The following is a 27,776-nucleotide window of genomic DNA, read 5'->3' as shown; positions in this document are numbered from 1 at the left end:
ATATGCATAATATAAGAAAGAATACTTAAAAAACACTTGCTTCACCAAAGAAATACACAGCAAGTGCTAAACCTCTTTCTAAATCTAACAAATTTAAATGCACAATAACTTTTTATTGTTTGAAAAAACAATCAAAATATTCAGGCATTAAGGCTTATGGATAATCCTCACAGCATTTTTACTGATAATTTTAACTTCATTACACTTGAAATGTATGTTACGTTTACATAATTTTAATTGTAGTTGAAACTATTCCAATTTTTAATTTACTTTATGCATAACTTTTTTAGTTTGTTGAGACAACAAATCACTTTTTACATTGAAGGCAGTTAATATGATATTTTTTGATATTTTATGTTAATGTCCAAAAAGTTAGTTTCATGCCCATAGAGCAATTCCAGCGTTATGTGACATTTCAGTCAAAAATGTAAATATAATTTGTCAGAGAATGTTTTTATTTCCAACATATTGAACCATCTGCTTATGTCTAATGTCATCTGCTTGAGTCATCAGAAAAATAGCACTGTATATGCTGTTTAAGATGAGGGAAAATACATGTGAAATATACTATGTCCCTGTTGATTGGTTACTAACAGGTGATAACCTGCATGGTCGGTGGGTCCTTTAACTCTAAACAAGTGTACAGAGATGATGCAATACAAAATATAATAACTCAATAAAGTTCTATTGTTTTTGCAATTTAGTTTTAGGAAGTGCCCTGGTGTTGTGTTTGCATATTTTATTAGATTGGCAACTTCTAAATCATTGTACATTTTTCTAGGGTAATTCGTTGCTAGATGTGATATTTCAGTCAAAAATTTACAGTAAATATAATCTGTCAGAGAATGTTTTTATTTCCAACATGAACCATCGGCTTATGTCATGTCATCTGCTTGAGTCATCAGAAAAATAGTATGATAAAAAAAAGTTAAAGATCAAGAAAGAGTGAGTAAGCCGTATTGCAACACAAATAACATAGTTCCTGAAACTTTAATAAAAAAGGAAATTGCGGGGTGGTGTGTGAAACTATTTTACCTCCAGCATATAAGGTATTTTCTATAACATCAGTTGATATTAACCGTATTTTAAATACAATTTTTGTATTTAATGTATATTATATATATATTATTTAATGTATAACATATATATTATATACGTTTTTTGTGGTGTTATATGCCTGTTTTGGTGGCTGTGGTAATGTGAGAATACAGAAATGTCTGATAATTGCAGAAGAGTCTACATAACAGGGAATAAAGTGTCAAAAACTATGCATTTATTCATGTCTTGCTGCAAAACCTGCTTCAAAATGTTGAACTAGTTAAAATAACATAAAACATATGTTGAAATGACTTATTGATAACATCATTTTTACACAGTTTTTACACATTTTTATTCAGTGTGACATCAATTTCATACTTTTAAGAGCCTTTAAAAGGCTTTAAAAAAGATGTGGACAATGATGAAACATCTCTTAATAATATATTAACTTTTTATACTAGTCTCAAACACAATATTTGTCACGGGAAAAAAAAAATTTTTTTCAACTTATAGCCTATGTTTAAGTTTGTTTTTTTAATTTTTTTGGTGTAATGTTTGAAGTTGATCCAATGTTTCACTTTTTACATTGTATGATTTGCCAAGAAGAAACTCTGCACATCTCCACAACGTCTGCTGTTTATATTTATTTATCTTGAAAAGTGACAATCAGCATACATTTTCAACTGTTACTGTACATATAAGAGAACACTCAGTGCAATAAGACGAAGGACATAGGCTTTCTACCTTTCACAGTGCACATTTTACATACAAAGAGATTGTACATTATTACATTTCTGAACTGCACCCAGTGGGCACAAGAGAGTGAATTTCAAACAATCATCTTTATTGTTAATCTGCATACAGTGTAGCTTGGCACACATACAAACGAACAAGCTACAACATCTCAGAACCTCCATGTTTTTGAGACTGTATACCAAGTGCTACCCCTTAACCTCCGATCTAGGATCAGCTCACTCAACCTATTCGGGTACCTAAGCTGGATCTCAAACACTACTTTAGCCAGACTTTAGTTCCCATATGTGTACATCTGATAGTTTACAGTCTCTGTGACCTCTGACTCAATGTGACCCAGTTACAGTACAGTGAGTATCGGTCTCCAAGGCAACACATTTTGTACAGGCATCAAGTTCAAACATGGAGGTTAAAGGGAGGAACAAGGGCGGGGGATATAACTAGCATCCGAGTACTTTGGCAATGCAGATGTTGCATTGGTTGTGCAAATGAATGACCACATTAACTGATCTAAGAGGTAGAGGGAGCGGCAAGCAATATGTGGTAGAGGATTGCAGCTCTCTTGCGTACAGCCTCTTTGTTTATGCAACCATAATCCCTGTTACCAGGCCTTGCAGCCATAGGTTATACATACAGTATATATATATATAGCTAAGAGCTATTGATCATTGGTTTGTGTTGCTAATAACAAGTATTTGTGTCCGTTTCCAATCAATCTACTCCATTAAATTATGATAAATAATGGCACAGTCATTCTATACAAGACCACTGCACAAAAAAAAACTCTTCACAATTATCAGTCCATCTACACAATTCTTAAATAATGCCGAGTTGCAAAAAATACAACTTTGATATTCCAGATTGTCATTAATCTCTGGGTGACCATCCTCACTGTGCACTTCAGAGGATTCTCATTGGCCAGCTATTGCCACAGACCCAAAGTAGAGAGGATACCACCCCTCATTATTACAGATCTACATACACACAGATCAAATTAAAACATCCCTTAAGGGGTCACTGTGTGCATCACACAGAAAAACTGTTACCCTTATTAACAGGTGCAATGACCTGAGCCTAACTTGTCAATCTCTGCTACTTTAATGACTACAAAGGTCGAAGAAATGAGAGTGTGATCATAATAACAATTAAATCCTTCCTTAAGTAATGTTTGATCTGTTCATTTCTTAATAATAAACATTCGAATAAACGATCTGATAAAGTGTGGAAAGGCAGCGAGAAGTAAGCTAGCCCTAATCCAACAGATTTCATTCAACATGGCAAAAACCACAGAAATGTCGTCTTAAAATAGAAAGGCAAGTAAAAGCTATTGATGCAAAGGTACTAATTGTGTTTTGCCATGTAAAAAGAAACTTAAATGAAATGAAAAAGTTAGAAAAACATCGACTGCATTAAATAATATATTTGCAAAGATACTCCATTCAATTTAGAAAATATCTATGGATGCTAAGTCATTTAGGAATCACATTGAGTAAAAAAATATTAGATATTAACAATGATACGAAAACCTCATAAACGTCAACCTTTGAAATATTGCTATGGTAACCCCAGCCCATCGTTTTCTGATCTGCTGCTACTATGACCCTAAAATGCTCTTAGGGCCAGAAGATCAAATGGCTGTGTCCCAGAACACAGTGGACTGAGCGGGGTAGGGAGGTGGACCGTGCTTCTTCGTCCCGTTGGTTTTCGGCCAGCTGGCCACGTTAGGCAGACTTTCTTTCTTGCATGGGCTACGATCAGGAAGCCGCTGATGAGACCTGATCTCCCGACAGAGTCGCTGTTTCCTCTCAATCATTTCCAACATGGTGCTGTCATCATACAACCAAGGCAATGGGTGCATCTGCAGGATGATGAAACAGATTTAATAGTAGAGTAGCATAAATTAAAGGTGCTATTCAGTGATAACCCAATAATACACTGACTTAACTGTAATTTCTACAGTTACTTATCACAAAATGCCCAGTAAAATACCATCATTTTCTTTTCCAGTTCATTACTGTAATATGCATTGCATTATGGGTATTAACATTTAATTTACAGTGATTTACTGTATGTTTTGAATTTGCGGTAGACTGCTGTAAAAAAAATTCCATAGAAATTACAATGTTATTGCAGCTGGGTTGCCGGTAATTTACCGTAGATTTAAATTTATGTTCTTCACTGGCAAGAGTTTGTTCAAAGTTAAATAAATTTTAAATTAAAGTCTTTATCTTTACACTGTAAAACATGTCTGTAGAAATTACAGTATTAATGGATATTACTGGCAACTAGCTGCCAGTAACTTACTGTATATTTTACATTTATGTTATTTACTGGCAACATTTTCTTCAATGTTAAATGAACATGAAACATTTTCAGACTTTGTCTTCTACAGTAAGTTACTGGCAACCAGCTGCAAAATTACAGCAAATTTTTTTACAGTGTATACAATAACAGCCTGATGCAAAGCATTCTGGGAACCAGAAATCATCATCAACCTTTTTCTGTTTTTTTGCTTCAGATTTTGTTTCCCAGAATTCTTTGCTTGATGCTGTTATTTTAGTTTTACTCTGTAAACACAAAGATGTTTAAAGGCGGAGTTCACGATGTTTGAAAGCCAATGTTGATATTTGAAATCACCTAAACAAACACGCCCCTACCCCAATAGAATCTGGACCTTCTGTTGATAGACCCGCCCCACACATACGCAACCCAGGCAACGATGACGCTCCTTACTGCTGATTGGCTATAAGTGTGTTTTTGTAGTCGGCCCGTCTCCTTTTCCAAAGCGTTTTTCAAACATCGTGGACTCCGCCTTTAATGTTCATTTATCCTTGAACAAAATGTTGCCAGTAAATAACATCAGTTTAAATCTACGGTAAGTCACCGGCAACCCAGCTGCACTAACACTGTAATTTCTACAGAATTTTTTTACAGTGTACTGTAGTTGAAGAATACAGTGTTATAAAAGCATATAAAATGGAAAAATAAAATATATCTAATGAAATACATTTTATTTGTTATTCTTTTAGCCGTGAAGCAAATTTCAAAATGTGAATTGTTTTTCAGCAGTGTAAATAATTTAATGAGAATTGTAGATAGAAACAAGAAAGGGATTATGGATAAAGGCTTGACTGTCAGATTTGAATTTGACCTCAAGACTTCAAAACCAAGATTTTGCTCCTCGGAGTATCGGGAAAGTGACAGAAGAGGCTACTTGGGGAGTATAGCGAGTAACTTTTATTAAGTGACTCTGTGGCACTGTGGTAGTGTTACGGACCTACGACATGGGTGACCTGGGTTTGAATCCCCTTCAAGGCAATATTTTTTTAAAACTAGGTTACAGTAAGGGTATTATACTGTAAAATGGAACTGCGGTAAAGGCATCATACTGTAAAAACATGTACAGTTATGGGACTGTAATAGGGCAGTAACCCGTTGTCAGTGAGTTACCACATATATACAATAAAAAGTCTAACACCTTTTGGACATCAGGAGGCTGTCTTTGAGGTGTGCTTTTTGGAGATGGTGTGGAGAAAGACCGGCCTGTCTTTGGAGCTGTCTTCAGATCTGCAAACAGAAATACAGCACATAAAAAACATGCTAATACAAAATTTCATTTATTCTTGTACTGAGGGTTACACCTTCACGCTTTTCAGATTGAATTCTGTCCTTACCAGAGTTTGAGTTTCCCAACATCGAGCTCACGGAAGACCGTCCGGACCGGATGGAAGATACCACTGCTGAAGATCCAGACTTTGTGTCCCTGTTGTGTGCTTTGGGTGACTCTGTGCCATAGTTAATTCTATCTTTCCCCTCATACCGCGAAAAAGCCTCATTGGTGAGAACTCCCCTATCTTTGCACTCCAGTCTGCTCATTGCATCGTTGCCATTGCTGATCCTTTCCTTGCTCCTGATCTCCGTACCGTGGTTCTTTTCCTTGTCCTGACCGGATTCCACACCATGCCTGCCACCATTCTTACTGTCCCGTCGACTTTCCAACCCAGTTCTTCCCACGTCCTTACTTTCGTATCTGGGAGGCAGTTCTATTCCATAGCAAACTTTCTCTCTGCTGTCCCGTCTGGTATGCAGACCATTTTTTAGCAGTTCTTTACTGTCTTGTCTGGGCAAATGTTCTGAACCATTGCAGCCCCTATCCTTACTGTCCAGTCTGTGCACAGGCTCTGCTGCTGTGTTGCAACCTCTGTCCTTACTGTCCCGCCTGTGCACAGGCTCTGCTGCAGTGTTGCAACCCCTGTCCTTACTGTCCCGCCTGTGCACAGGCTCTGCTGCAGTGTTGCAACCGCTGTCTTTACTGTCCCGCCTGTGCACAGGCTCTGCTGCGGTGTTGCAACCTCTGTCTTTACTGTCCCGCCTGTGCACAGGCTCTGCTGCGGTGTTGCAACCTCTGTCCTTACTGTCCCGCCTGTGCGAAGGCTCTGCAGTGCTACATCCTCTGTCTTTGCTATTTCGTCGAGGGAGTGCCTCTGTGCTACTGCCTCGATCTTTGTTCTCTGGTCGGGGAGGAAGTTCTGGACCACTACACCCCCTATCCTTGCTGTCTCTTCTGGCCAACTGCTCAACATTTACATAAGCACAGTCTTTGCCGTCATGCCGAGATAAGGCTTCGATGCTATTCGGCTCTTTGTCTTTGCTGTTTCGCCGATGTGACTTGCGATCCTTGTCTCGCTTCGACTCTTTGCTGTGATGGCTCCGCTCCTTGTGCTCACGTTTGGACTCGGAGCTGTGGCTCTTTCCCTTGGTTTCACCTAAAGGACAATACATTTATATTAGGCTTCTGCAGGACTGCTTCTGAATTTTACTGCAGTAATGGAATTTGGCCACAAGGTGTCTCTCTGCTACTTAGGGATTCATGGTTAGTTGGTGTTGTTTAGGACTGATCTGTGGTATTAGTGATTTAGGCAGTTGTGACAGGTGTGATAGAGAATTATCTATTTATCTATCTATGGCCTTTATTTATTTATGTATTTATTTATTTTGTTGCTAAACAAAACAACATTTATGTTCAACATTATTTTACAAAATGTCACATGATAGTTATCAAGGCTTATATCTTATATCTAAAAGAAATGCTTTGACCTGTTATTCACGAACTGCTGTTTTGTAATGCCTGTCAGTTCAAAATATGCCTCCGTGACTTAAAAGGAACTTTTTTGCACTGCATGCCAGTATTGTTTGAATGTGTGGTACAGGCCTGTCCTTTGCACACGATCGGTGACTGGGTTCATAAATAGGTCACGCACTGTTTGCCATTTACAGTGGGAACAGACGATATCCCTGTATCACCACAGCCACAAACCGTGCCAACCCAGTCTCTACACGAGACAATGCACAGGTGCAGCCTACTAATAGACCATATGAAAATGTGCACAATCAACCATGTCTACAAAAACAAATACACGTTTCATGACCGCCAGGTAAATCCTATAAACCACATGGCAACCAGTCAGCACAAACAAAGTCTAGTGCAGCAAAATCAGGCTCTACAAAGAGGTTGAGAAAATAAAAAAATGCATTTCCCTGCAGTAAATACCAACATATATTAAGGTTGAATAATACTGGTTTAGCACAGCTGGTACAGCTGGGTGACCAAAAAGGTCTTACTGGTCAATTAAGCCACAATATGTAAGATTTTTGTCATAAAATATCCAAAACCACTTGAACAGTGTGATATACAGTACTGTGCATTAGGCCACCATCACCAGACTTGTTATTTTAGAAGTTTTAATGTCCATCCATATCTACGTCTCAATCTATTTAATTAAGATTCATGTAGAAAATACTGGAAATATGTACAAAAAATAAAAAATAAAAAATTTTCAGGACTCAATGTCAATGTCTTCTTTAGGCATCGTCTGTCTTTAGTGTGACCTCTCTTGGCACTAAACACATCTTGAGGGTTTTTGATCAGAATGAAGTAAAAAGACTAATTTCTTTAAAATTAGAAATTAGGATTTAATTTTATAGGTTTAAGAAATCCTGCAGTTTCCTGCTATTGCTCAAGTTGAAGGGGAGTTTACCCTAAATACTTGACACATCAGTTTACATTTTTATACCGTTTTTAAAACTACATACACATTTCCAGTATTTTCTGGATGTATTCTATTAAAGAGACTGAGAAACAATTATATATGATCACTATAACATGGCAAAAGCAACAAATCTAATACTGGCTGGTGGCCTTAGACTTTTGCACATGTACTGTATATTACATGCAGTTGTGTGCTTACATTATACTAAAAATTCTCAAGGATTTGTAAATCCAGAGAAATTCCTTTAATAAACAATGGCCTTGTCATTGTCGCCTATCACTGAAGTAATACCCATGGCATGCTACCCTCGGTTTCTGCTTGTAAAAACTAAGGCAACACATCTGGACAAATATATAGCATCTAGCATGCAGCTGTTGTGCCTTACAGCTAATTCATTACTATGGCATCAAATAATGTGATATCAAATGCACAGATAATAAAAAAATTATTCATAACCTCATCTGTTAACATGATTAGCATTGAATATGTCTCTGGATGGTGAAAACAGCATCTCCTATAGTTACCTTCTTTTTCATAACATCACCAACCTTCACATTTGTTTTGATAATGCAACCTCTAGTGGTGAAATCATACATATTGTGCCTTTAACATGTAAATTCTGTCAAAATTCCCAGATGTATATCACTTCCTTTCTTTAGTTGTTGAACACAATAATGTTATATTATTAACATGCTGTAATGTTATCATCAATGTGCACATCCACCCATCACTGATGTAATATATATATTTTTGTCAAAACATGTTTATTATTATGTTATCATGTTATTATTTTGTTTTATGGTGCTACTTAGCTGTATTTTTTAAGTTATGAAGGTTTTAAATCAAAACAAACCAACTGCAGTTGCATTGAAATTAATTGGAATGCACAACCAAAAAACGCGATTTCTGAACAATTAAAAAAACGGTGGTTATCTCGTTTTGCAACGAAACTCTTCATATGTCATCTGGAATGAAACAAATATGTTTCTCAGAGAAAATATATTGAATTTTTAATTTTATTTAGTGATTGATACCCCATATGTATCTATACCAAAATAGAGATCAATATGTCTACATGCTGATCATTTCGAATCATATTGGTTCTATGTGTCTCACGACTAGTTGTCGTATGCGTGTTTCTCATTACGTGTCATGCATGAACCAATAGGATATGAAGCTATCAGCATGCTGTCTATATGTTGCATCCAGATATTGTTTGTGTTCAGCTGAAGAAAGGATGTCATAAACATTCATGATGCATGGAGCCCTGCAAAAATGACTTTATTGCTTACTTATTTTTGTCTTTTTTTCAGTAAAAATATGTAAAAATTCTTAAGTTAAGATGTATTTTCTTGATGAGCAAAATGACCTAAGAAAATAAGTCCAGTTTTGGACAAAAATTGAATTAAGTGTTTAAGAAAAAAGTTAACTTATTTCAAGATATTTTTATTACCCCCATTGGCAGATTTTTTTGCTTGTTTTAAGCACTAATTCACTTAAAGTTTATATTTTTGTCTGAAAACTAGACTTACTTTCCTAGGTAATTTTGCTCATCAAGAAAATAGAAATGATTTTTACTGAAAACTGAAAACAAGACAAAAATACTAAGAAAGAAAGTATTTTTTTGCAGTGGTGTGAGTAAATCACGAGAAAATGTATATATTTGGGTAGTCCTTTAAGAATCTGATCAGCATACAAGTGCACCAGGAGCCAAAGGATGACATAGGATGGTGACAAGCAATGCTGGTCTTTGAAACTGGATTCAAAAAAGGCGAAAACATGGAACTAAGACACTAATTAACACCACATAAAAATATAAGCTGAGAGCTTCCAGTCAAAGACTTAATTAGTTTTTTTTTAGGTGAAGTACAGTACGTGTCTGTGCAGGCAGTGCTGCGCTCTTTTCCCACTCACATGTTCACTGCAATGGGGCTGCCGTGACCTGCATCATGATTGGTCTTTAACTCCTCTGAGGGAGATTCTACAGGGAAATCCCTCCCCCCATCTCTTCTGTGTGCTACTTTATCAGTGATCACATTTTTATTGGGATGAACTGACTGAACTGATGTCAAGGCCTTCTTGACAATCTAACATGTCTGGAAAGGTGCGCTTTCTCATTTTTTGATACATTTTCTGTGAATCGAACCCATGATAGGTTGCCATGCTCTACTAGTTAAAGGGGCATTCCACTTTTTTTTGAAAATATGCTCGTTTTCCAGCTCCCCTAGAATTAAAGATTTTATTTTTACCGTTTTGGAATCCATTCAGCTGATCTCCGGGTCTGGTACCACTTTTAGTATAGCTTAGCATAATCCATTGAATCTGATTAGACCATTAGCATCATGCTAAAAATAACCAAGGAGTTTCAATATTTTTCTATTTAAAACTGGACTCTTTTGTTACATCGTGTACTAAGACTGACGGAAAATTAAAAGTTGAAATTTTCAAGGCTGATATGGAAGCAGGCGTAGTGATATTATGCAGCGCCTGAAAATAGTCCCCTTGGTAACTCTCAAGAGCAGAGGACTATTTTCAGGCAGTGCATAATATCACTACGCCTGCTGCAGCCATGTTACGGCAGCAAAGTCTTTGATTATTATGCCAGAATGAGAGTATAGTTCCTAGCCATATCGGCTTAGTAAATCCCAACTTTTCATTTTCCGTCGGTCTTAGATGTAACTACAGAAAAGTCAAGTTTAAAAAAATATCGAAACTCTGGATATTTTTAGCGTGATGCTAATGGTCTAATCAGATTCAATGGATTATGCTAAGCTATCCTAAAAGTGCTACCACCAGACCCTGAAATCAGCAAAACGGTAAAAATCAAATGTTTAACTCTAGAGGAGCTGGAAAATGATCCTATTTTCAAGTGTCCCATTAAACTACAAAGGTCCTGGCAGAGGTGTCAGCTCTGCAAAACAGTTTATATCTCATACTTACTGACGCTGTTTAAAGTGCAGTCAACATGCAAAGAGAGAGGCTGCAGACACAGTTTCTACATCACGATGAAGAAGTGAATCATTGCAACTCAGAAACCGGTTTCATTTTAGCCTCTTGCACTACTTAAAGCATAAATACACTAAACAGTTGTCTGCTGAAGATCCTATTATCCTTTAGCAGACGCAGATAATAAACTTAGATGGTCCCACATACAGTAAATAATGCACTTTGACTATAATGGAAAATATTGACTGTGATAACAGGCACTACATTATCTACCTCCACATGCGCCAGCTACTTACAAAGCCTACAGGCTCCTTCAATATCATATTTCTGTATTTATAGGGCATTCATAAGCTACATATCTCTTTTTGTCTGGGGCCATTTTCAAAGTATTCTGGTCAGTGGTTAAGAATTATTAACACAATAAAAGAAACATGCTCCTGTTTTAATGGATATGCAGGTCCATATCAACACAGTCAATCTGTTTGTGGAATTCACATTCAGGCCATTGTGCAAAGAGAAGCCTGCCAAACACATCTTTGTGCAAGTAGTAGATAAATTAAAGGGATAGTTCGTCTAAAAATGAAAATGTTGTTCTAAATCTGTATGAATTTCTTTTTTTCTGATGAACACAAAAAAAGATATTTTGATAAATGATAATAAGCACACATCTTATTGTAACCCTTGACTTCCATAGTAGGAAAAACAAATACGATCAGATTCAATGGGCACTGTCGACTGTGTGTTTACCATCATTTATCAAAATAATTTCTTTATCGTTTATCACAATAATTCCATAATATTTGTTTTCCTACTATGGAAATCAATGGTTACAGCAGATGTGTGCTAGAATTGTCATTTTTGGGCGAGCTATTCCTTTAAGACAGACAGACAGACAGACAGACACTTACCCTCTCCCAGTTCCTTGCTCTTTTTGCCGCTGGTGTTCTTTTTCAGCATGTTCCTGCCAGTGGTGAAGAGGTTGGTGAGCTCATCCAGTGGGCTGGTGGGCGTCCGTGATCGTGCCACTGAGACATTCTGCATAGAGCCGTGGTGTCGTCCCCCCGAAGCCGGATCCTGAGGCGGTGAACTTTTTCCATGAGGTGTGGCAGAGGCGCTGCGGGGAAGGCCAGCTGCATGAAATGGCCCGTCAAGGGGTGGCGACCGCATAAGGCTGAGTGGCGTCAGGGAGCGGCCCATGCTTACAGGTGAGGGGCATGCCGAGTGGCTGCGCTGATAGCCGTGTGAAGAGGAGGAACTTTTGTAGGGGGCGCAGGGCACTGGGGGAGCCGAGGATCGCCCTGACACCGTTATTGTAGGAGTAGCTGTTAGCTCCCTCTCAGCACGCCTGGCGTGCGAGGTAGAGGCAGAACCAGAAGTTTCCAGAGAAGATGAAGTTGGTGACTTGCTGTAAGGAGCGTTTTCTAACTTGGGAATCTTTGCCACGTCTAGAGGCGTGAGCGGGGACTCGTCCGAGTTCGGCGAGCACTGAGCGGGGGCTGGCGGGAAAACCAGTAAAGGTGGTCTGTGGCTCAAAAGGTTGGGAAACGGGGCGGGAATATCACAAAGCAACACACCCCTTGGTGTGCTGCAGCGACTTAGAGGAGTGTAGATTTCCATTTCGGATGGGCAAGGCGTGATACATTGCGAACGACAGCTCGCCAGATCCCAGCGCGAATCGTACTCGTCCAGGGTGGGGTACTTCATCTCTTCATAAACAGCCTCACCTGGCTCGTCATCCTCAAAATGAGGAACAGGTTCCCGGGCCGCATTCCCGGACATTTCTATGTAGATTGGTTCATCCAAGTCTGAGTCCTGCTGTGGGCCCTGCGGCTGGGGCGGAGATGGAGCCTGGCCATTTCTTGAGTACGGCAAGGTGGGTGAACCTTTTGAACCATGATTGCGGATGTAAGACTCGTCGAATGAAGTGCTCAGTTGCGTGTTGGGATTGCGCTTGGGCTTCGGTGGAGGAACTTTCCTGCAGTCCTCACTGCAGCCTTGTGTTCCTGAGTTAGTGGAAAAACCATGAGAGAAGATTAACACATTTATCCAAAGTGACTTACAGCGCATTCAAGCTATACAGTATGTGTATTCCTTGGGAATCAAATCCATTTTGCGCAGCCAACACAATCCAACTGAGCTTTATATCAGTTCTTTACAGTGGCGGCTCGTGACTGCTCTTCCGAGGGGCGCAAATTTTAAATATGCGTCACGTGTGTTGCTCGTATTTTCAAAATATGTGTTTGTTGCATCATGTGAACCATGTGCATCACGTGTTTTGTCAAAATAAGTGCCTGCTGCACACGCGTCAAAACCATTTATGATAAAAGAGATGCTCACGTTCACAAAATACACGCAAGACACTCCCTTAACAGTAAACTCTGATTACGCATGAGATTATGCGAGAAACGTGAGCGTCTCTTTTATCACAAACCCTTTAGATGCGTCTGCAGCAGGCACTTATTGTGACAAGACACGTGATGCACATAGGATAACTCGACGCGCAGAACACATATTTTGAAATTACGAACCACACACATGACAGGCTACATACATGTTGTGACGAACTTCACCGGCCGCCACTGGTACTTTATAAAATTGGGTCATAAACACACAAAACGGGAACCATAGTATTATCTGACAACTGCCATTAAGTCTACAAAGACAATGAGTGAACTTGAGACTGTGTTTGACAACATTAAGTAATCTGATCATGTTTCTTTACACTGGAGAATTTAATGTCTTTTAATTATTCACATACCAGATGGTTTCTGTCAACGCCAAACACGCACAATCCAATATTATATAGAGCATACAATAAAATCTTAAACAAACACAATCTGTCTTAGAAGTGCACATGCGTGGATAAAAATCACCTGTGCAAATAAACTCTTTTACTGTACACGAAAATAAAGATGATAAACGACCTTGATTTCAGCGCTGACAAAAGATAATATGTTATCATATTAGGAACGCTCTTGAATGCTTTTCCCCTCATAAATGCAAAAGCTTGTGGGTGTGTAAAGAAGAGAGAAAAGAGTAAAACTGCAATGCACCCAGATTAAAGTCATTTTTCTTGTTCTCTATGTGAGTCAGAGAATCCCCGTTCGCATGACTGAGACCCAAAAATTGATTATATGTTTTAATTCTGGAGTATGGTGCATCTTAAGATCCATTTCAGTGCCCCTTAATGTGCCCTCATCTTGCTGTGTCCCTCTTCCATCCCTACGAGCGGATGTGTTTACCCTCGCCCCCTCTCCTGCAGGGGAACTAAATCTAGGTCAATCGCTCCTCCTGAATGAATTCTGCACTGCCTGGTCCCACCCCCTACCCCACCCCCGCTTTACCACGCAACTCTTCTCTCAATTAGGGACATCCCCCACTCCTTGTAGCTGATTGGGTAAAGCCCTGTTGAGCTGTCTGCTAGTCCGTCTCTCACTGGTCGCCATTGCGGTGTAACTTCCTGTCACCTCGCTGACGATTGGCTGAGGCTGATGTTTAATGCCTGGATTGGTGGAGCAGCAGGGGGTCTCTGTTTCTGTGGGCTGGTTGCCGTGGTATTGAGGAAGATCTGTGTGCGCACAGCCATCCCTTAAAATTTTGACAAAAAGCAACTCGCAATGCATGCTTTAGCACAGTGTACTGAAATAATATTTTTGCAGCCTGCAGCTTTGATTTTTTTTACTTGCGTTTTGTAACTTGACAGATTTTTGGAAAATTGCACTGCACAGCCTCCTTTGTATATTTACATTTATGCAATTGGCAGACGCTTTCATACAAAGTGACTTACAAGCTATGCATTTTATCAGTATGTGTGTTCCCTGGGGATTAAACACATGACCTTTTGCGATGCTAACGCTATGCTCTAACGATTGAGCTACAGGACTACTGTTTATAATATCTGCCTCTTATATTTATATATGTAAACATATTGTTTGTTCAACACAAAATGATGTGATGAATGAGAAATGAAAGAGCAAAACAGATACAAAAACAAACACACCTAAAGGCAACACTATTTGTGTGAACTCTAGGCTATAAACAAAAATATTTTTTTTGTTTCACTGCATAATTGCATAGACAAACTCAGTCTTTTTGAGATTTGCATAACAATGCCCACCAGAACAATGCTGATGCAACTGATGACAAAGACGGTGTTGAGAAATGCAAAGAACTGTATGACCTTGGCCCACAATTCATAGCTACACCATCATGTTATATTTCTGCCTACAGCCAGTCACAAGAAACTCTCCCCTCTCTGTGAATTGAAAATTACTGATTTTACTATGGTAAGATGATGTCAGGGTAATGTGAGGGTTTTTTACTAGGGTAGGGTGAGTCTCTTAAGATTCATTTTGCACTCTGCAGTGTAAAGTTAGCTTATTTCACTTTAAATGGGACCAGTGGCAGCCGGTGACTTCCTTTTTCGAGGGCGCTCGATGAAAAGTTTGTCACAACATGTATGTAGCCCGTCATGTGTCTGGTTCGTTTTTTTCAAATATTTGTTTTGCGTCGAGTGATCCTATGTGCATCACGTGTCTTGTAATAAGTGCCTGCTGCAGACCCGTCTAAAGGGTTTATGATAAAAGAGACGCTTGTGTTTGCCAGATACTCGCATAATCTCATGCGTAATCAGAGTTTACTGTTAAGAGTTTACTGTCTTGCGTGTATTTTGTGAACGTGAGCGTCTCTTTTATCATAAACGGTTTTGACGCGTGTACAGCAGGCACTTATTTTGACAAAACACGTGACGCACAGAACACATATTTTGAAAACACAAGCAACAAACATGACACGCCAAACATTTATTTAGAATTTGCGCCCCTCGAATGTGATGTCACGAGCTGCCAATCAAGGGGACATTTCACAAGACTTTTGTCAAATAAATGTTTGGTGTCCCCAGAGTACACATAGTTCAAAATACCATATAGATAATTTATTCTAGCATGTTAAAATTTCCACTTTGTAGGTGTGTGCAAAAATGGTTTGTCCTTTTAAATGCAAATAAGTTGATTTCAGAACTAAATGGCAGTGATGTGGTTGGATAGTGCAGATTAAGGGGCGCTATTATCCACTTTTGACATCACAAGGGGAGCCAAATGTCAATGATTTACCAAAACTAAGTTACTGGGTTGATATTTTTCATATTTTCTAGGTTGATAGAGGCACTGGGGACCCAATTATACTATTTTCATGATAAAAGATGTTTTCAGCCTGGTCTTTACTTTGAATGGGAAATGATAAAGATAAGCAGCACCTGTATAGCTCAGTGGGGTAGAGCGTTGAGTTAGCAGCGCAAAAGTTCATGTGTTTGAACCCATGGGAGCACACGCACACAAAATGTATACTTTGTAATGCACTGTAAGTCGCTTTGGACAAAAGCATCTGCCAAATGCGTAAATTTAATGCAAATTGATAAGTTGGGATGACTGGAAACATTGCAAGGCAGAGTTGAGTATCTACATTATCGAGTAGTCCCATGATTCGATATGTCATACTGTAAAAAAGAATCGTCACAAAATGGTCCCAGCTGTCACTGGGGTGGTACCCTTTTTAAATTATACACATTTGCATCAAAAGAGTGCATATTAGTACCTCAAAATGTACACACTGGCAGTGTTGGGGGTAATGCATTACAAGTAATGTGCATTACATAATAATATTACTTTTCTGAAGTAACAAAAGTAACGCATTACTTTTTAAATGTACACATTAATATCTGAGTTACTTTTTTTAAAGTAATGCAAGTTACTTTTAAGTTTAATTAATTAGATTAAAAAATGATGTACGAAATTAAACTAAACATAGTCACATTATGCACTCTACGTGTACAAGCCTGTGTGGGAACAGTTTGAGTCAGAAACTGAGATGGCAGACCAAAGCTCAACATTTTTGTGATGAAATATGCGATTTCTGAATGCAGAACTTTTCAGTTATAAAAAACACCTGCAAGGCCTGAAAGAGATCAAGCCTCAGCCAAGAAAAAGTAACGCAAAAGTAGCTAAAAAGTAACATAAGCATTACTTTCCATGAATAATAAGTAAGTAACGCAATTAGTAACTTTTTTAAAAGTAACTTAATATTGTAATGCATTACTTTTAAAAGTAACTTTCCCAAAGACTGCACATTGGTACCAAAGAGTGCATATTAGTACCTCAAAGGTACATATTGATACCAAATGTATAGACAGTTTCATCGGACCCATGTGCGGTGACGCGTCTGGTCAGAACTTTACTTCCGGTTTCTTTTTGTTTAATAATCTGACTAGTTGCTAAACTGAACTCTTGAACTAATACTTGTCGAAAATAACAAATGTTTTGGTTTCCTAGGTAATCTATGTGTTGTTTAATTTGCTTATTATATAAGTAAACTACTTTAAAAGGACTTTGTTGTTATTTATTTGTAGCTGAGTTTACTGGAACGTGTGTTCCACGAAAGTCACTTGTTTATGTTGTTACTGCTGAAACCGTCTATTCATATCTATATCTTAATGGTACATATTAGGACATTTTTAAAGGGTACTGCCACTGTGACAGCTGGGGACCATTTTTTACCTTTTTATTCGACAGTGCAGAGCATGTGCAAGGCCAAATTTAACCAGAAAGTTATATAAAAACCCGTATTGTTCCATTTTTTAGCATTTTATTATCTTTCATTGACTCTTTCTAAGCTATAATATTTGGAAGTGTGTGAAAGCTCCTACATAGAACATTTGTAGTGTTGTTTTGCGTTCAGTCCAAACCTTCATATAATTTGCCTATTCAAATTCACGGCATAGGCTGCATTATTGATTCAGGTGTATTCGCTTTTGCATAAAAAACAAGGACTTCGTGCAACCAAATATTCACATCACTGCTAGTAATGCAAAACGTTTCATTGTGCACCAGGGAAATGTAATGTGAAGCTTGCGCTAAACGCTATTGCATCTTACCATCACACCTCTCCGAGTCGTCACCTAGAGTCATCGCCCCACAGGTGGTGGGACTGAGGTCCACAGCTTCAGATGAGATGCTGAGCTTGGTGTTAGGGTCGCGCCGGGGTTTGGGTGGGGGCTGCTTACGGGATGTAGGGCTGCCCTCTGGTTCCCCTCCTCCCACTGAGTGGAGGGACTGGGAGCGAACAGCAAAACCGGTGTTGCAGGTGGGCTGGGACTCGTGTTCCGCAGGGGCCGGCATGCTCATGGAGCCCATTCGCAGGTGCTTACCCTCTGTGACCACCTCCTCCCCACTGACAAGAGACCACACACACAGACACACAGAGGAAAAACACACTGTTCATGAATGGATTCTGACGTCAAGTTCAGCATTGTGCTGAACACAGATACAGTCACTGTAAAGCAAATCGTTTATTAAGTGAGTCTTGAGTGGTTAAGTGAGTTGACAGGTTCAGAAATCAGCCATATCAATCATATCAAACATATATCAATACGTATAGTATGAAATCATCATGTCCATGAGAGGTCTATAGAAAGCTTTAAATAAAGAATATATAGCTTGAAAGCATTGCTTGGATAACTCTACCAAATGCGCAAATGGTAATTGAAGATTGAATGTGTGTGTTTGTGATTTGCAGCACTCTTAATGATGAGATGAAGTGAAACTATTCATCTGAATGAATGGCTTATTTAGATCAATTGATTTCTGTTTAACACCCCATCAGTTGTAATGACACAGTGAAAGCCCCCCGACGTAGCATGAATAGATTTTTTTGAGTGAATTTAACCTCCAGCGGTATGCTTCGAATGCTTGTTGGCCCTGTGAAAAATAATTTCTTTTTGTGATAAATGCTCATCTTGAATGAAACCAAAGCAGGATGCAATAATATAATAACATGACATCATCCTCTACATAGAGTGCTCTAGAAGAAAAAAACTTCAACCCCCCTCTAAATCTTTTAACTTTGCTTGGTATCTACTCCCTAATGTTTCTGCTGCATTGGGTCTGTATCCCTGACTAGTTCTTTTGATGTACAAGATCAAAGATCTCTGTTAAGATCTCTCTTTCTCTTTCTCTCCCTCTTGCTGTCATTAGTTTGTTTAAGTCAAAGATGCAAGTGCTGTCTGTGTTAGCAAACTTCAAGCTGCTTACATTTATTACCTGACTGTGTGCATGGGTTTGTGTAACTTGGTAACTCCCTACACACAGCTGCTGAACAGCAGGAGTCTCCAGAGAAGGGTTCATTGGTCAGGGGCTTAACTTTGCCTAGCAACAGGATACCCACAGAAACCAGACACAAAATCTGCTACTGCTGCACCGTGCGACCATTCCCCTCGCACACACACACAACAGGATCCAAACATACACACGTGACGGATCAGGCATTAAGCTCTCATTAGGAAGACGAGTGGAGATGTTGGAGCAGCTGTCTGCACTGCGTGTGCCCGCTTCTGCTCGCGCGCAGACAAGTTTCACACTGTTAAAAGTTACTGACGCAATACTTCTTAGCACAGCCTTCAGTGTTTATGTAATATTTTCTTGTGATTTAATAATAAAGCAGTGAACAAAGCAAGGTTTATCCTAATGCTGCATATGTTGTTTTATATATATTTATATATATTTGCAATGTTATAATATATAATTGTTTCTCAGTCTCTTTAATAGAATACATCCAGAAAATATGTATTTAGTTTTAAAAACTTTATAAAAATGTAAACTGATGTGTCAAGTTTTTCCCTTCCACTTAAAGGTGCAGTGTGTTGTGAATTGCAACCAACGGCTCAGTCCACCTGCTCACCCCTTGCTTTTAAAAAACACGCAGAGAAGCTACGGTAGCCATCACCGGACAAACATTTCATCGTCGGAGACAACTTAGTAAAAAAAGTTTGTCCGTTAAGGGCTTCTGTAGAAACATGGTGGCACAAAATGGCGAATTCCATGTAAGGGGACCCTCGTGTATGTAGAAAAAAATGTCTCATTCTAAGGTAATAAACACATAATGGTTCATTATAAAAAGGTCTTTTGCACCCCTGATAATATAGTTTTGTATATTATTTTGCATTTCTGTCAAGAGATCCTTCTAAAAATTACACACTGCACCTTTAAACCTAAATAAAATTAAATCCTAATTTCTAATTTTAAAGAAATTAGTCTTTTTACTTAATTCTTCTCAAAAACGCTCAAGATGTGTTTAGTGCCAAGAGAGGTCACATAAAACACCGACGATGCCTAAAGAAGACATTTAGTCCTGAAAATTAAATTTTAAATTTTTTTGTACATATTTTTTGTATTTTCTGTTTGTATCTTAATAAAATAGATTGAAAAATAAATATGGATGGACATTAAAATTCTAAAACAACAAGTCCTGTGGTGGTGGTGGCCTAAGACCTCTGCACAGTACTGTATATACAGTATATAACTTACATATACAAGTAATGAACTTACCGCAAATTCTGTATGCGTTTTTTTTACGCAGCAATTTGTATTTTGGTTGTATTTGACTCAGTAGCACTTTAAAAACACTGTTATGTTTGTTTCAGCATCCCAGCAGCAACTATGTTTTAGCCAAATTTCTGTTTGTCCAAGCAATGGCAGAACGGAGAGAGTGTTGAGAAAAACCTTTTTGAAAAATGATTTTGCATGTTCGCACTGTGCTGCACAAATTACACACTTTTAAATGTATAAGAGTGTTAACATGCCTGGAAAAACTAAGAAAGATAAAAGGACAGGAATGTTATTAAGGTCTTTAAAAATGGTGCATTGAGAACATTGGGCAGTGAATTATTATGCAAATAATAATAATCTGATCAAAACACAGATACAAATAAATTTAAATGGTGGAGTTAAACACATAATAATATGTATTTTAGTTATATTTTATCAAGTAATTCTTTTTACTTGCATGGTTTTATTCCAACCCTGCAATTTAATACATTCATTTCTGTTTATGTTTTGGGTGCTTACAGCATAGTTGTTGTATGCAAATTAGCACGTGAGTCTGTGCATGGACAAAGTCTCCCAGCGACACGGTGAAAGCACCAACAGAATGGCAGAGAATGAAAGAAGATCCGCCTCACTCAGACCAACGAAGCAATCTGATTGGTTAGTGGTTGTTTCCGCTGTCACCAGGCAGAACCCATCTCCTGCTAGCATGCTCTTCACACTTAATCCCTTTCTAACAGATTTTTTCACTCCCTTCCATCAGTTCCTGTAAAAATGGGTCGTCTTATTGACCCATTTGCTGTACATGTCTCATGAAAAATCCAGCAATTTTTTTCTAGCCCTCATCATTCAGACCCTGAGTTTGAATATTTTATACAGTATCAACAACAGCTGATAGGCAGACCAGGAGTAGACCAATATCAGAAACCACCAAAAGTTCAAAGAAACTTCACCAACAAAGCTCAAGTGTCTTATAACACCATACTTTAGTGCTGGTCCTGTTGAGAAACCAAGTGTACATTTTGTATTTCATTTTGATTTCTGTAGCTTAAAATTTGTGTTTCATATATTAGAGTAATGAATTTAATGATGTGAGAACTTAACTGTGTACATTTATCCATTACAAGCAAATTCATATTCTAGCTGAATTTTCATGTTATAAACATTTAGTTGATGGTCTAAAGTTTTAGACTGACGCAAACTAAGTACAATAATAAACTGCTGAAGTCCAAAATCATAGGTCAAATCTACTAAAACCAGAATTTAATCACATAGATATTATTAGATTACAATATGGTACAAGCATAACTTATTCAAATTCTTTCTAATTCATCCAAAAACAAGATATTTTAATAAATAATGATAAGCACACGGTTGATGGTACCTACTGACTTCCATAGTATTTGTTTTTCCTACTATGGAAGTCAATGGGTACCGTTAACTGTGTGCTTACCATTATTGATCAAACTATCTTCTTTTGTGTTCAACAGAAGCTCATACAGATTTAGACAAAATAAAATTTTCTCTTTAACACACTGCTGTGCATGTTTTACTATGCCTTGCGGTAACGAGCGTATTGCGATTAGCCAGCATTCCTCGTAAGCGCAAACTTACGTCATGCCAGAGCTGAAATAAACCCTTTAGTTAGTAGCAGCCTGAGCTGGTGTGAAAGATCACTCTAAGAGCATTTGGCTATTATTGCACTTAGAAGATGATGCCAAATGTGATCAATACAACATATGCCAACGGGTCTGGGGCAGCACTCAACAGTAAATTGCCCACTGACACAATTACAGCCATGATGATGTTAGCGAGGCCACTGATTTGAAGTGTCAAAATCCTATTTGACGCCTTGGCTCATGACTACAATCACTTTTGAATGACTCAAATTGCATTAAACTGAAAAGCTAGACTACGTGTAATGCCTCTTAGTGGAATAGTTTGAAACTAATATAAATATAATCACTCCTACAGTAATGTAGAGAAACAATATCCAAAGTTTTTCCATTATTTGTCTTCCTCGAAATCGCATTTGGTGTCTTTGATATACCTCCCAAAAAAAAGAAGTCCTAAATAGTATAAAAGTGAAAAACGTGTTACAACGGACATGGTCTTTCCTGCCATCTACAGCATGGCTATATGCCATCGCCAGAGGGACTCAGTGTGTGGGAGCACCACAGTAGGGCTTGTTTCCTTATGTAGCTTTTTTCACACATGTAGCTAGAGTAATTGAATGCTTACATGTAAGATTGAGCACCCTCCTGTCCAACACATCATTTGCTTACATTAGGTTATGCAACCATGTGCACCTGTGTATGTGTCTCTCCAGAACCACTTGCCTTTTAATAGCGTCTTCCTGCTTTCGCTTCTTCTCGTTTTTCTCCTGAAAGTTAATCCTGCTTTTCTCATTCCACACGTAGTCGAGGTTCTGTGTGACCAATCCTTTATATACTATTAGTCCGCAGTCTTCAACATACTGGAAAAACGTAAGAGAACCTTCCTGTTTGGCGCTAAGCATTGCTTACAGGCATTCCAACAGGGCAGTCTGGAAAGAAAAAAAAAATTCATTAATGCTGTTTGTCATTATTGTTTATGCGAAACATGTCATAACATCAATTTAGTGTGTAATCTTATAAACAGTGAATCTCTGTAACATAATCAGAATTATTTTGCACATCAAAATGGATATTTTGTACATCAATAAATATTCTAGGTCAATGAGATTATCAAATACAGAAAGATAGCTAGGCTCTAAAACCTCAGATATACAAAGAGATTAAGCAAAGTGTAGTATTGTTTATAGCCAGGAAACAGGCCAGTGCATTTCCCAGCCCGGATTATGAGGTGTATAAGAGCAAGACACTGGTTAGCGGATCAACAGTCAAGCATGTTTATGTAAAGAGTATTTTTGTGTGCGTGTAAAACTTTATGTTGATGCAGCAATGCAGAGAGTGTGGGTGTGCAGTGTGTTGCACTGTACATCTGCAGAAGTCTGACTAGGAGACTCTGTGTTATGTAGGTCAGTATTATCAGAGAGATCCAAGAATCTGGGCATGTTTACGTGTGAGGGGCAGTGTGTGTGTGCATGTGCATGTGAGGAGGGGGTTGGGGGCTTAAAGCAGTCGGATGGGCATTAGACTGGCAAGTTAGACATCCAGCATCCCTGCCCAGTATGATCTGTCAGTAGGCATTGAAATGAAGTGACTTATATGTTGACAGTGTTGAATACTAGGCTGGCCTATCTTTAAGCATCTTCTCTTTAAATCTAGAATATGGCAATGTTTTTAGACTATTTTTTAAATTTGTTTTCAGTGTTCTTATCATGAACTCCATCCTCTCTCATTCTAGTCCTTCACTTGACATTACTTGCAACAGTTGGCCCTCTGGGAAAAGACAGCCCTATTTCCAAAATTAAAGCAGGCTAAATGAGTATCTAAATAATAGCTAGAAAGAATGAATCAGACTGAAAAACACAAAAAGTCCCAAATTGTGAGGTCAAGTCATGAAAATGCAGTGGTTGTATTAATAAAAGGGATGGTTTATTAAACACAAAAGTTTCTGTTCCAAGGTGAAAGGGACACAAGCTGAAAGTTGTATACTTACAGAGGAACTATCTCCATGCAGGTTGTGTAAATCCATTTAAAACCTGAGGTTCCAATAGTAGTCCTGCAGGAAACATTCAAGCCATTGTAAAGTCAGCAAACTTGAATTCATTGGATCCAGGTGCCCGAGGTCAGGAAGATGCAGGGGTAAAAATGGTAGCCTGCAGCTTTTTGTAAGCAAACAATCGTAAGCACACTGCGTCTGTGCAGCACGCAACTCCAGTCGGAAAAGATCCTCTCCACCTCATCTGTCCATAACACACCTCCTAAAGCATGACAACATGACAGAAATACCCAGAGAAATGCTTCCTGACTCCCAAGCACACATGCACTTTGAAAAGTCTGGCTAAAGAGCGAAATAAAACACAGTCTTCCAGGACGAATCACATATACTCAGAAGAAGACATTGCAAAGTGAATTCTTCCTTGTTTTTGTGAAGGACGTACTTGAGCAAGAGCTGTGCTGTTCTCGGATGTAGGGCTCCTCTCTGAGTGGATGCCACAGCAGATTAACTCAGGCTTCAAAACACAAAGAACACGCCCCCTCCTCTCGCCTCTCTCTTTCCCGCTCTCAGTACCATGGACAGCACCTCTGCAGCTCCACAGCTTTTGTTGATGGGCTGTAGTAAAAGAGGCGGGAAAACGAATGTGTCAGTCATGGCACCGTGGGCGGCGCGGGTGGCCCAGCCTGATCATGACTGCCAGGGTGTGACCTCATTAGACTCAGCCCCTTGGATTTGCAGTTGTAAACACCACTCCCAGTTCCTTTACCAGTAAACAACACAACAAAAAGCAACAGCTAAACTATAACAATTAACATATTTATAAATCTAGGTAAAATAGTGTTTGATTTAATTATTTTATTTTAATGCAAAATTTACTTTAAAGTATGTAAGTTAAATAAGTTTTATTTTAAAGGCTAAAGTGAATAAAAAATAAAGTTTAATAAAAAATTATAAGTAAATTAGTTTATATGATTAATGCAGTAAGACCATAGGGGCTTGTTCAAATGAATTATTACTGTCAACACAAAGGGATGAAAGGCACTGATCTGTTGTTTTGCTCAAGCCCCTCCCATCACGTTCCCCTCCCTTGCCCAATCTCTCTATATCTGAACTACAGTAGCAACCAAAAGAGAGATAGAGAAACTATGTCATAGGCACAGGCATGCAAAATCGTCTGTATTCTTACAGTCACATTACACAGCTTTCCTCTCTGAGGGGTGGCCTGTTCGGGGACTGTAAATTAGGTAAGTATTTCAGTTTTGCAATGCTTGGCAAACATAAAGGCAGTAGTTTATTTAATCAAAGCTCCTCACAAAGGCCAGCATGACCTCTTAACATTTGCTTTTCTGTTGAGGTCAAAAAAACAGTTTCGAGTCATTGATGCAGAATCAATAACAAGCGGTGGGCGCTTGTGTGATTCATATGGGAGAAAGTGAAGACAGCACTGTCTGCAGTGCTAATAATGCCCTAATAGTAGCAGTTAACCAGATTTGAGGATGGATGAGGTTCTCGAGTTGTGATTTAAAGAAGAAAGCGTTTGTTGAGTGCCGGACCTTTTTTCCTCCAGGTTGGAAAGGGCGAGAAAGCGGCAGGTCAGCGACTGAGAAAAGGCTATTATATAGATAAAAGCACTCATTAAAATTTCACCACACCTTATTTCCACATCCATGCCTCACCAACCAAAGTGGGACACCCGTCTGGCACGTTTTCACTTTGATCATAACTGGAAAATCATTAATTTTATAAGGGTTTGCATGAATGCCAATTGCAACATGTTTAATGCTATAATAAAAAAGCATGATGCTGAAACACCTACATAGGAATGGGTTCCTGTATCAAGGACTCATTTAGTGATCGTTAGGTGCCAACATAATACAAAGTAACACTTTACACATGTAGATGTGAGTTTACTGTACACCCATCCCCCCTCAAAGAGACGAGAGACACATACAGACGAGAGTGTGATCTCATGTAAAAGCAGTGATACAGGATGAAAATTGGGCTCTAGGCGGCGGCGCCACATTCCTTCAATTAGGCAGCTGATTGAATCAATGATTTAGCTTCCTGTAAACCAGAAAAGTTTAGCAAGAACATGACTGCTGTGGTCTCATCATGCAGATATACGAGTTAAACTTGATTTTGTCTAAAAAATTATTATTTTGTTTGCTTGGCACACAATGGGAAATTGCATCATGTGTGACCCCATTACTGCCAAGAGCTCCATCAAAATGACTGGTGGCCTGTGCTGATATGATGCAGAGTGATTGTGAGAAAAACAAAAGTGACAAAATGTAAGCATGAAGTCATGGTCTATTATTCTGACTCCTATGACCTCAGTTAAAGATGCCCGCCTTGTGTCATGTGCCTATAAATACTTAATGACTGACAGCAATTTGTCAGACACCCACCCTCCACCACACACATACACACACTGTGACAACAATATGGGACATAATATTATTTCTAAACCCAGTCTTTACCCATCGAATTTTTTATCATTCTTACATATATGATTGTAATTTAGACAGGGGCTTGTTGTCACGCCTAGTGACTGTAAGATTTTAAATCTTGGTCATTTTGTATAAAAACTACTTGTTGGAAAAATAAATAAACATTTTAAAATAAATGAAGACGTCTAAACAGTAAAAAGTTACATTTTAAGTTAAATCAAAAGACTGAAATGCAGTCTCTGGACAAGTGCATGTCATAAATCATTTTATGATTCCTAATTATTTAACTTTTTATTTTATTCAGTCAATAAATATTTTTAAGATTTTATTTCACAATTCAAGCTTTTTGTTTGTTACAGTACATACACATATACAACCTGTAGTAAAATGTAGATCTGTACTCTGTAGATGGTGCAACAAGACAAATATTTTCATTTAGAAGATCTATACAATATATACACTAAGTTAAGGCAAAAATATGATGATTAAGCTACCATTTAATGGCACATATATTGTTACTACCCCATATAGTATAATAAAATTGGTCTGTTATTTAGTGGTTCTCAAACTTTTTCCGCATGCGGCCCCCCCTTGTGTATGGTGCATTCCTTCGTGGCCCCGCCAAAGAAAAGTTATGACAAAAAACTTTAAAAAATTTAACATTTTAATTAAACAAAACATATTAAGTTATACAAAGTAGTGCTGTTGGTTAGTAGCCTTCTTTTTGTAGGTTTAATTACACCGAATTCATGATAAATTAATGTATTTTATAAAATGTCATAAAACTGGGGCCCCCCTGGCACCATCTCGCGGCCCCCCTGGGGGCCCCGGACCCCAGTTTGAGAACCACTGTGTTAAATAATTTATAAAGTTGCAAATATTCAGTAGTAAAAATGTGATAATACCTGAACTGGTACTGTACCACTTAAGGCAGTGGTTTTCAACCAGGGTGTCGGGGACCCACTAGGGGGCCTCATCAAACTTCCAAGGCGGCCTCCAGATGACATAAATTATTCAAAATAAGACAAAACAAGCTTTAAATAAGCTAAACCAAATAAGAATAAAGATATTTCCCAGTGTTTGATTATTTTTGTAACATCTGCCTAGTTATACCAAGCTCTAGTAGGTAACATTTTTTGCAGTAGAGGTGGGGGGCTTGAAGTTAGAAAGGTTTGCAGTATAAATTAATCCACGAAGTGGTACTTGAGCGCCATCTGCCGATGTGTTTTGTTTCCTTTCGAGCTACCACTTTCTCTACTAACATTACTTAGCGCTTATTGAGGCCACATCATCCACTAAAGACGCACTCACAGTATCCAAACCGTTCCCCAGCGCGATTGTTCCCCCTTCCCTAACGTTACTCCCCCAGAAACACGCACTCAAATAAATTAAATAAATAAACCAACGGTACTTTCCACAAGGACATTAACAATGTTAGTAAACTACTACAGGAACACCGCCAACATGTAGAAAGCGCCAAAATGATACGCATATGTTAGAGAAATAAAGTTAAATGTTCCCGCCCGGTCTCGAACCGGGGAACTTTCTCGTGTTCAGGG

General features: G+C 38.5%; 1 protein-coding gene across 2 annotated transcripts; it reads right to left on the bottom strand.

The window, feature by feature from the left end:
• Positions 1-1,663: 1,663 nt before the first annotated feature.
• nyap2b (neuronal tyrosine-phosphorylated phosphoinositide-3-kinase adaptor 2b) lies at positions 1,664-27,759 on the bottom strand. 2 transcript variants are annotated; one of them, XM_055202678.2, is made up of 9 exons: positions 27,123-27,759; positions 24,210-24,382; positions 23,765-24,029; positions 22,501-22,706; positions 17,716-18,011; positions 11,696-12,790; positions 5,466-6,557; positions 5,270-5,358; positions 1,664-3,649 (listed from the first exon to the last, which is right to left on the bottom strand). In XM_055202678.2, exons 4-9 carry the CDS (start codon positions 22,677-22,679, stop codon positions 3,419-3,421), a joined length of 2,982 nt encoding a protein of 993 aa, XP_055058653.2. In that variant the 5' UTR covers positions 22,680-22,706; positions 23,765-24,029; positions 24,210-24,382; positions 27,123-27,759; the 3' UTR covers positions 1,664-3,418. The 2 variants fall into 2 exon arrangements, with proteins under 2 accessions (XP_055058653.2, XP_055058652.2); XM_055202677.2 differs by having other exon boundaries at positions 23,765-24,382.
• Between the last annotated feature and the right edge of the window lie 17 nt (positions 27,760-27,776).

This window comes from Misgurnus anguillicaudatus, chromosome 2, assembly GCF_027580225.2.
Source record: "Misgurnus anguillicaudatus chromosome 2, ASM2758022v2, whole genome shotgun sequence".
Lineage (NCBI taxonomy): Eukaryota > Metazoa > Chordata > Actinopteri > Cypriniformes > Cobitidae > Misgurnus > Misgurnus anguillicaudatus.
The sequence above is the reverse complement of the archived record's forward strand: the minus strand, read 5'-3'. Positions and strand labels throughout refer to the sequence as shown.